This window comes from Schistocerca cancellata, chromosome 1 (genome assembly GCF_023864275.1).
Source record: "Schistocerca cancellata isolate TAMUIC-IGC-003103 chromosome 1, iqSchCanc2.1, whole genome shotgun sequence".
In the NCBI taxonomy this organism is placed as follows: domain Eukaryota; kingdom Metazoa; phylum Arthropoda; class Insecta; order Orthoptera; family Acrididae; genus Schistocerca; species Schistocerca cancellata.
In genome coordinates, this window is record NC_064626.1 from 730,850,919 (window position 1) to 730,862,013 (window position 11,095).

The following is an 11,095-nucleotide window of genomic DNA, read 5'->3' on the forward strand; positions in this document are numbered from 1 at the left end:
CAGTGAGTAATTACAAAAATAGTTTATGAGTGATTCTGTCAAATCAGCACAGGATTTTAGTATGTCATACAGCAGGGTTAACACTTTTTGGTTACTTCAGAGGATTAGGAGGACATCCAGTCTTATGAAACCTACTTCTGACTTATTCAAAAGCCTTTAGAACATAAATGACTGCATTAAAAAGATATCTATATTATTTGTGACAATTCTGAGGCTTACAAAGAGAGTTCATGTACACATCTGCATATGGCTCTGGATAGGTGCTAGAGACAAGAGCGTACAAGAGCTTCAAAATGTATTGTACAAAGGAGTAAAATCCCTTGATAGCTGTTGCACTTTCTACACTTTTGATTCTGATTTTAAAGAGTGTGTTCTGTGAAATGTAATCATCTTCCCAAGACAGGCAAATTACACACAGATGCTAAAGCAAAGCAGTTTCTGCATTGTTTTATGATTTCAGCAGGGATGTTATCTTCACCTGGAGCCTTATTACTATATATGGATTTGCTAAGTTCCTCTTCTGAGTCTATTTCTTCTACAGCTGGCATGGGATGACCTATCCATCAAGCCTAGGTTGAGATATATGGAGATCCTGAGGTGCTCAGTCATTGGAATCTCCCCACTCGGCCTTCCTGATGTAAATGGAACCAGTACAGCCATAGGAATTCCCAAGAGTAGACATACATCTTCCAGCGGCCTTTTGAGATACACCCTAGACTTCCTGTACAGGTTTACTCTTCATTCCTCCCAGACTTACCTCAAAGCACCTGCATTAAGGACATTGTTCATAACTGCCTGTAGCAGATACAAATGCAATTATTTCTATCATGGGTATCAGTATTGAGTGTGGGCTGCCTCCCACTAGTATGGATACCATCTAGGTCTTCACTAATAACCCTCAGCTGGGTTCCTTACCAGATGTTGCCCATTGGATAAATGTGACCTGGGAATCAAATGGACTGTTGCAAGATACATACTTGGTTGTAGACTATTTTTCCTTCACAGCATCTTTAAACTTGTGGTCTCTTTCTGAAAACTGTTTAATTAAGTTGAGAAATAATAGATGCAACACCGTGTGTTTTATGTTAACCTATTGGCATATTTATTCTGACTTAAATTCACCACTGAGTGATGACAAATTTTTTATAATTAGCAGTATGTTATTTATCATTCTTGTCTGTTATGATCAGTCCATCAGTCCAGTTTCTGTCAAACCAATGTTACTAGTCAACCAAAGTAAGTTATCTCATATCTTGATATCACACAGTGGTATAATAATGCAGTGGTAGCATTAGAGCAAGTCCATTACTAATGCCTGTCTTCATATCTCTTTCACAGATGACAGACTGAGTGTCCATTGACTTTACACATAACGATGTCCACATTATCACCCTTTCTTCAAAGTTCATGAGCCATTGACTGTGTGCGTAATTGTTTCTCACACAAAAGCTGACAAGGGGGAAACAACACTGAACAGCACTCAAGCTCATATATGTCTGATGATACATAAATAATTAGGAACTTTTGAAATGAGTGCCACTGAAATGTTAGTTCAAAAAATTCTGCCTGCATATTTCAACATAGAAACATTAAATGGTAAACTTTTATGCACAATTGTGGCTCCTGACAGAGAGATGTTAGCAGTGTACTAGCTAGACCCATACTGGGGATTCCCTGTCTGAAGTGGTATTTAAAGACTGGCATATGACTATTATCTGAATTTAGTAACTATATTTCATTTTATAACACAATAAGGGTCATATTTAGTAATGGTGTTGCTCTAATGAGTCCAACGATTTGGTTTAACTATATGATAGATAGTTAGAAAGTTCATTGTTCTATTTGATTGATACACTTTACATCTATTGGTGGATTACCTATGTCCATATAAAATTTCCAGCTTCATAATTTTCTTAATTTAGTCAGATTCTTAATTTGTGCCATATTTAGATAAAAAATTCTTTAACTGATTCAGGAAAATTAGGGTTACAAAAGTAAAGCATAAACCATGGGAATTAAACAAATTGAAGGGCTTAAATGATGAAAGTATTTTTGGTTAGGCAAAACTAATTATGGATTTTTCTTAAATTAATGATAAACTAGTTATGGGAAAGAAGGAAATTAGACATCTCTGTCTACTGTTTACTGAGTTAGGTCCTTTAGTCTGCTGAGTCTGTCTACTGATTTAGGTCCTTTAGTCTACTGAGTCTGTCTACTGATTTAGGTCTTTTAGTGAATAAAGTGTTTTTAATTCACAGTATTTTGATGATTACATGATAATGGGACAACTTAATTTACTGATTTCTCTTAATTAACAAGGCTTTAAGCAAACCTATATATACCATTAGAGTTAGCAGTTTAAAAATTACAACATGAATAATAAAGTTACATAATATATTGTACAAGTAGTAATTTGGCATTTTTGGGTGTACTTGGCATATGCATTGCATGTTTAGTTGGATATAAGTGAAAGGTTATGTAAAAAAATTAGTTACTGGTATTTAAAGAGCATAAAGGTAGCAAATGGAGCAATATCTTTACCAGTAGATTGTAATGCACTGTATATTTTTTTCATGACTATGATATTTTTGACATTGTCTCTCTGTCTTCAGAAACTAATTGTCATATTGACATTTTGAACTTACAGGTTGAGGAGCAGGTATCAAAGCTGCAGAGAGCATGTACTGTCCACACTAAAGGTTTTAAAGATTCCATGTGTGGAAAGGGCATAGATCGTCATTTATTTTGCCTTTATGTCTTATCCAAGTATTTTCAAACTGACTCACCATTTCTGAATGAAGCACTTGGAGAACCATGGCGTCTTTCAACATCGCAAACACCTCACACCCAGATAGCAAAAGTTGATCCAAGGAAAAATCCAAAGGCTATCACACCAGCTGGTGGATTTGGTCCAACTCATAAAGATGGATATGGAGTCTCATATATTATTGCTGGAGAAGACGTAATATTTTTCCACATTTCCAGCAATCACAGCTCTTCCCAGACAGTACGTGATACATATATGTATTTTTAATGTTTATTTTTATATCAGTATTGAATTAAATCTAAATGAAAAGAAAGTAACAGTGGAAGAAGGGATGTTGACAGACACACAAAAACTGTCAAACCTTTAGCCTTAAGAGCTTTTAGATAGTTCCTTAATTACAAAAAGGGGAACGTAGTGAAGGAAAAATATTAGGGTAATACATGAGAAGTCCTTACAAATTGTGTGTCCGGGGACATTAAAGTTGCCAACAGTCAAATTTAAGAGTAACACTTATGACAGGAAGGGCTGTCAGAGACTAGCCAGACCCATATTTTATACTACTGACACCCCTGGGTAAAAAAATCTCTGCTGTCCCTCCCCCAAATTTAAATACAGATATTTATTAAAGTTTTCCTAACATGTGGATGTGTTTTTTGTTTGTGTATTACTTAACTATGAATTGCAAACCAAAAATTGTGCTTTTATAAAAATTGCAAGTAGAAAAACTTAATAAAGTGTCATAGAACAGATATAAATGCAAACACTATAATCGTGCCTTTATTAAAATTAAATGTAAACTATACAAACAACAAATATTACATTTACGAAGGCACCAGGGGGTGAAACACTGATTATTGAAATAACAAGGCTTTTTTTTCTTGTCCTGTCATTTGTAAACAAGTTTATGATTTCTTCATAATCCAGTTTCACTGTCAGGTCAGAGGACACCAAGGTAACTAAGAAGATACTATTTCTGTGGTGCCCTTAAATAATTATTTATATGTCTTACAGCAGAAAATAATTTTTCTGTTGAGCAATTGGAAGCAGAAGTACTCAAGTGTATTTTAAGAGCTCTGTTCAAATCTGAATAAGCATTTTCTAAGCTGCTACCTTTTAGCATTACTTGATCTGTGACTTTCATGTATTGCGTCTTCCTTGAAATATATTTGTTCAGCTTGAAGTTATAACAGTGCACAGTCGTGGAGGAATGTGTGACTCAGTTTTGTTCTTTACATCAGAGATGTAGCTTTTGAAGTGCGAACATTCAGGTATAAATGCTGAGACCTCAATATCTGAACTGTAGATGCCATGATGATGCTTCCTGGATTTAAAGTGGGTTTAGCTTCTTCACATCTGACAAAAACCTAAATGGTTCACTGAAGTCCTTAAAAGAAAAAGAACAAAATCCTAAATGGTTAACTAAAGCCCTTAAAAGAAGGAACACTCTGATCCAATTCTTCAATCAAAATAAAGGATATCTGCATATCATCTGACTCATTAGTTTCTTCAATGCCTGAATCAGATTCGTCAATTCATCAAATAGTGGAGATGTTGATTGCAGACAAGCAGACTGCTATAAAAGTAAGCTTTTGGCCCAAAGGCCTTCTTCTGAATTAGACCACGTACACACACATATTCATGCAAATACAGCTCTCACATACCCAACCATTGTCTCTGGCTGCCGAGGACAGCCAGAGACAGTGGGCACATGTGTGTGCTTGAGCTTTGTCTGTGTGAATGTGTGTGTGTGTGTGTGTGTGTGTGTGTGTGTGTGTGTGTGTGTGTGTATGTTGTCCAAGTCAGAAGAAGACCTGTCACTTGTCCAGCCTGGATTTTCCATTGTTTGATTCAGATTCATGAAAGAATTTTCTGTTTTACATATTGCATTTCCTATCCTGATGAGCTTCATTTTGCAGAATTTTAGCACCATTTTCTTGAAAACTTCATATACTGTTTTCGTTTCTTGCAAGAAACCAACTAAGGAACTGTACAACTTGTGAACAGTGGCTGTTTTCATTTCTACTGCTTGTAATTGCTTACTTGCAACTCTGAATCTTTCTGTAATTGAATCCCAAATTACATTAATAAAAGATGTCTCAAAACTACACAATTTCTTCATTATGCATCTAGCTTCATATTCCAACAAAAAATTTTCACATACATTTCCCATGACTGACAACAGTGCTCTGATGATTGCCTCGCCATCTTTGTTCAACCTTCTTCTCTAGTAGACAATTGGGTTATCAAGAGGGATTTAACAGTCAAGTTGCCTTACTGAAAAATGTGCAGATGTACTCCAATGATTCCAGTGCTGACTAGAACCACTGAAAAAAATTAAATGTTCCTTATACATAGAAGAGGGTGTGTGTGTGTGTGTGTGTGTGTGTGTGTGTGTGTGTGTGTGTGAGAGAGAGAGAGAGAGAGAGAGAGAGAGAGAGAGAGAGAAGGGGAAGTTAAAAGTGTAAGGAGAGACAGCTTGAATTCCAGCTTGCAAGCCAGGGTAAATACCTGACATATTTGGTGCATTGTTGTAAACCTGTCCTTTACAGTTCCTTATATCCAATCCATGTGAACTAGAGTTCTGCATCTGCTAGGTGCTGGCCACCGTGTCCTGCATTGGATATAAATTCAAAAAATCATTCTTCTGCTAATCCCAGTTTATTGACATAAATGCAAGACACAGCTTAACTGATGCCTATGTGCAATATCAGGATTTCCATCAATAAGACTGAAAAGTATTTAGCTGCAATATTTTCTGCCATTATTTCTTCCACTATCCTCTTCAGCAAGATTCTGATTACTTCCTCATACATAGCGAAAGACAAGTATGATGTTTCTCCCTTTCAGAATCATTGTATTGTGACATGTGGCTAGCAAGAAATGGATCAAATCAGTAATAAGCTCCATGCACATATAAAAGTTACAGTTTTGAACACTTCCAGGCAGTTCATCACCACCACGGAATGATAGTCCTCAAAAATAGAGTTTCTTCACAAGAGCAATAACTCCTTGTAACACATTATGCTAATGATGTACTTCATTTTCAAGTCCTGTAAATAATTTTTCATCTATCCTGGTCAGAGCTGAGCTTCAGTTCTTAAAACTAAAACCACATTCTTGGTGTCTCAACCTGTTCTTGTGGGCTGCAATTACTTCTGGATGCTTCCAGCCTTAGCAACCACAAGCTCCTCCAAAGTGTTTGCATATGGTGCACAAAATGATGTTTCCTGACTTTCTGAATACACTAAATAATCTTTATCAATAATTTCATTATTTTCCAGTCTTTTCCAGAAAAAAAAAATTCGTTTATTTCATCCCATTCATTGCACTGAAGTCCCGGATTTTATCAGTCACCCCCCTCCCCCCCCATCACCTCCTCTGCTCCCAAAAGCGTTCAGCATTGAGTGTTCCTCAACAAAGATGGGTGTTCCATTTTTCACTTCTGTCTGGTTGAAGTGTGTTTCCTTCATCTTTTGGTTTATTTGGGGTAAGTGTTTCTTCCTGGTCTTCTACAATTACACTTGGGGAGAGTGTTTCTTCTCTACCGAATTCTTTGAGGATTTCATAAAAGCATCAAGATGGGGAAGCTTCTTCAATGGTTCTTCTTCTCATTTTCTTTTTCTTTTGTCAGAGATCAATACCGAGCCCCACTTAGTAGCATTCTTCTGGTCATTTACTTCAGTAATTATCACAATATTGCAAAGCAGCATCCATTAATGAGGGTGTAAGAATAACATTAAAAGTCACTTGCAAATTTGACTTAATGAACTAAAGCAAACTGTATTCAGTCATCTGCATGAAAATCATGCAGAGTGTGTCTGCTACTCTCTGCTATTACAGATCCATGTACAAAAACCCGATGATAAATTAATTTGTCATTTGACTCACAGAAGTTAAAAAAAAATCTGTTTGTAAAATGAAGTTTCAAAAGTATTTTTTTTAAATAGGAAAACTGCATACATGAGCAAAGTTAATGAAATCACTGTGGTGTGGATGTACCTTAACACCATTTTAACAATATTGTTGCATAACTATCAATTAAAACTGAAACGTGTAGGAACACTCTGTCATAAGTTTTAAAAAGAGCTGTTTCTTACCTTTACTAATGGTAATAAAATGACACTACATTAACACACTCTGCATGTGTGTCAATTAACATTCTCTGATGAGAGGGAGATCTAGATTTTAGGAATGTGTATGTGGTGTGAAACCTAATCAGTACTGCCAGTGCGGATTGCTTCACTTTCATCTTTTAACAGAAGATTTAAATTTTAGGAACATATTTGATACCTTTAATTTGTAAACAATTTTCGACAACAACTGTTGCCACTCCCTATAACTTGCCACCTTAGTCAGTTGCTCTATTCCCATCCTGCCCCCCCCCCTCCCCCACCCCTTCCCCATATATGGCCTTGAAAGTAGCATATTGGTGACAACGAAATCATTAGACAGTGGAGTGAAGACATTAAATTTAGCAAGGAAATGGGGAAAAATTGCCTGAGGTACTATAGAAGAAAGTACCTTAATATTCATGATTTTGAAGAATCAGAGGAAACATAAACTGAGATTATACGGTGAGGATTTGAACCCGCATTAAGTACAAGTATAGATTTAGACCAATATGTTTCCTGACTACCTTGGTTACAATTTATTTAGAAGAAAGACTAGAAGGAGTAGCTGAGGAGAAGCAATAAAATAGTGAAACTGAAAAGAACTAAACAGAAAATATTTAAAAGGGAGACAAATACTGATAAAATAAAACAAGAAAAGGCAAGACATAGAAAGTAAGAAGCACAATAAAATGAGCAAATTGTGGTGCATAGCCAGGGGAACAAAGCTGGCTTACCCCTTGTAACCATCAGTATTTAATGTAAGCTGTTGTTTCCCTGTATACTTCTTGTCTCTCAATGTATCTACAAAAAAAGTACAATAAAATGAGCATATCATGGTGCATAGCCAGGGAACAAAACTGGCTCCCCCCTTGTAACTGTCAGTGTTTAATTTAAGTTGTTGTTTCCCTTTATGTTTTTTGTCTCTCAGTGTATCTACAAATATCAGCCTCCAGTAATTTTACTTCCATAATTTTTCCATTTTTTCTCTTTGCTCATGTTCTCCAGTTTTTTGTATTCCCTTCCATGTGCTACATTTCTGTTGGCACCATGTGAACCTATCTGAGTTTTTCATCTTTCATTTACTGACAGCTGGCAGATCCTTTTTAGTATTGCACAATTTGAATCTTGTTAATTAATCTCTTAACTGAGCTCTCATTTTTGTGTGTATTAAACATCTTTTAGTTCATAAGACAGAGCAGTTTTCCCAACTTATGCCTGTGATGCATCTTATGTTTCCTTTTCTCAATTTCCTATTTTCTTTCATGTGAAAAGAGGGACTTTTTGAGATACCTGAAAGATTATATTCAACTTTTTATTTGTATCTGTTAACAATTCTCCAGTTTTTCTTGCTTTAACAACTTGTAAGAAAACAATCCAAGTCTGTTGCAAATATTGTTAACATTGTATCTGTATTTCATTTTCAGTAGCATAAAATGCAATATTATATAATGGTATGATAATATTCAGTTTTCAAGCGATTTATTTTCCATTTTAGGATTCTAAAAGGTTTGCTGCAGCAATTCAGACATCAATGAATGACATGAAAAACTTATTCCTAGAGTGGAAAGAAAGAGAGAAAAGGGTTGATCCAAAAGCAGTTAATCCTGAATGAAGTTGTGCCTCAGTTTATATCATCACATGTAATATTGTTCAATCCAGGATATTCCTTTAAAACAAATGCCATCTGTAGTTTATCAGTGTCCATGTGCTCAACATCTGTCTGTTTTTATATACAGTGGTTTCTGTTTGATAAATCAACAGTAGCAACATGGAAAAGTAAATGGACAAATTTCAGCTCTTCATTATGGATATTACTTATAAAAGAAGACTGAATTTTTGAAAGGTTTGAAGTTGATAAATCAGCTTTATTACAGTATTTCCAGTGCATAATATTATTTGTGTATGTTTAAAGTTATTATCACTGTGTGGCAATGAATTAAATTAAGAAACAGTGCCAGAAAATTATAATGTGTTCATAGCCAAGATGGCTTGAAGGTCATTGTTTGTAGTAAACAGTACATGTGGAGAGTGCATAGTAATGTATGTGTTAGTTGTCTGCACTGCGAATGGAACATTAGAGTTGCTAGCATTTGGCTTTGGGTGAATATTAATGTGATTCAAAAGGAAGATACCTTAGTTTAATTATATTTGTATGTATCATTATAAAGTTTCATGTAAGAAAGTAATTGTTGATGTTGTTTGTCTTTTGTAAGTGTGATGTATACACAGTGACCACATTTTTTAAGACTGAAGTGTAACACATCTACACTGGCTTTAGTTTGTAATATAAGAAAACTAAACTGACCAAAGACTTTCTTAAAAAAAAGTTTTATTTTACCCATATTGTTCGTTGTTAAACCAAACAGATATCTTATCATTTCATGCCTCAGAAAGAAGTTTGTTATACATAATAAAATGTTGCAATTTTATGTATGTTGTTGAAGTTTCTGATCTCTATAATCAGTGTCAAAAGTACAGCATGCAAACATTTTTGAAACCTTAATTACAAAGATCTCAGATTAATATAAAACATAGTCTCATAAATAAAGAATGCACCTTTTTTATTTCAGAAAGAAATGCACAAATTTCCAATTTTGCCTCACAAAACAGTTTCTGAATGAATTAGGCCTTTTTTTTAAAAAAAATAGTGTTTTTCTTAAAGTATTAAATACTTGAGAGAATTTACGGCTTCTGCTGAGCATCACTGACTTGATTAAAAATGCTCAACCTTGACTTTGAGAATGTTTATACCTAATATGTAGGGAGAAACATCTTACACCATGTAGGGAAGAAGAAAACAATATCTGCAGAATGTTCACAAGCTGCAAGAGTGTTCACATTTCAATCATTCATACACACTGTAATGACAACTTAATTGGCATATTAACACAGTTGAAAGTGCAGTATTTGTACTTCAGGCTCTGATATAATTTATATAACATCAAAATATATTGTAATGGTGGCAGTGCAATAAATTAATTCTCTTTGGTCTTGCTTTAGGAGCACAAGTAGTTTTTGCATATTCTTGCTTAAAGTCTGTTGTACTTCACATGGTTTAAAAATCCTGTCACTGAATAGAAGCAGTGATTTAATAAGGATGTCATTGTGGATTTATAAGACAGTGCAGATGAGGGAATAAATTTTATTTAATGTGGCTGACCATTGCATATTTATGTAACACTATTTGTAGTGGAAATTTTAAAGGCTGATGCCTAGGGTGACAATATTGTTCCAAAACTGTATCTGTAATTGAAACATAAATTTGGCATATTAATTACATTTCAATAATAATTTCAGAGTAACATATAAAGAAAGTCTAAGGACAAAGAAATGTGATCACAAATTTGCTTTATGGAGTTCCACAGAAACACACACTCTTTTTCTTAAGCTCTAAAACTGGCTGATCACCTAGTGTTTTACTGTAATGACCAAGAATCCTGTTTCTCAGGATTCCCTTTGGAGTTTAATACATTTGGCTAGCCTTGTTAATGATTGTTTTCAATTAAATTTCTGTGAGACACATTTGAATGAGGATGTATCAAAAAATAACCAAAATTATTTATTTAGTGGAAAGTACTGCTCACCTTTGGCTCAAATGGCTCTGAGCACTATGGGACTTAACATCTGTGGTCATCAGTCCCCTAGAACTTAGAACTACTTAAACCTAACTAACCTAAGGACATCACTATTGTAATAGGGGGAGACTTCAATCTACCAGGTATAGAATGGGATAGTCACACAATCAGAACTGGAGCCAGGGACAGAGACTCTTGTGACATTATCCTGACTGCCTTGTCCGAGAATTACTTCGAGCAGATAGTTAGAGAACCAACTCGTGAAGCTAACGTTTTAGACCTCATAGCAACAAATAGACCGGAACTTTTCGACTCCGTGAATGTAGAAGAGGGTATCAGTGATCATAAGTCAGTGGTTGCATCAATGACTACAAGTGTAATAAGAAATGCCAAGAAAGGAAGGAAAATATATTTGCTTAACAAGAGTGATAGGGCACAAATCACAGAATATCTGAGTGACCACCATCAAACGTTCATTTCTGAGGAAGAGGATGTGGAACAAAAATGGAAAAAATTCAGAAACATCATCCAGTACGCCTTAGATAAGTTCATACCGACTAAGGTCCAAAGCGAGGGGAAAGATCCACCGTGGTATAACAATCATGTACGAAAGGTACTACGGAAACAAAGAAAGCTTCATC

General features: G+C 35.2%; 1 protein-coding gene across 1 annotated transcript in view; it reads left to right on the forward strand.

Annotated features, from left to right (window-relative positions):
- The window catches only part of LOC126098652 (carnitine O-palmitoyltransferase 1, liver isoform-like), a 201,462-nt gene extending 192,154 nt beyond the window's left edge, over nt 1–9,308 (forward strand). The window contains exons 15-16 of the mRNA XM_049910601.1: nt 2,648–3,007; nt 8,375–9,308. Of these exons, the coding sequence (XP_049766558.1) occupies nt 2,648–3,007; nt 8,375–8,491 (477 nt within the window). The 3' untranslated portion in view covers nt 8,492–9,308. The remainder of the gene's footprint in view (nt 1–2,647; nt 3,008–8,374) is intronic.
- The last annotated feature ends 1,787 nt before the right edge of the window (nt 9,309–11,095 follow it).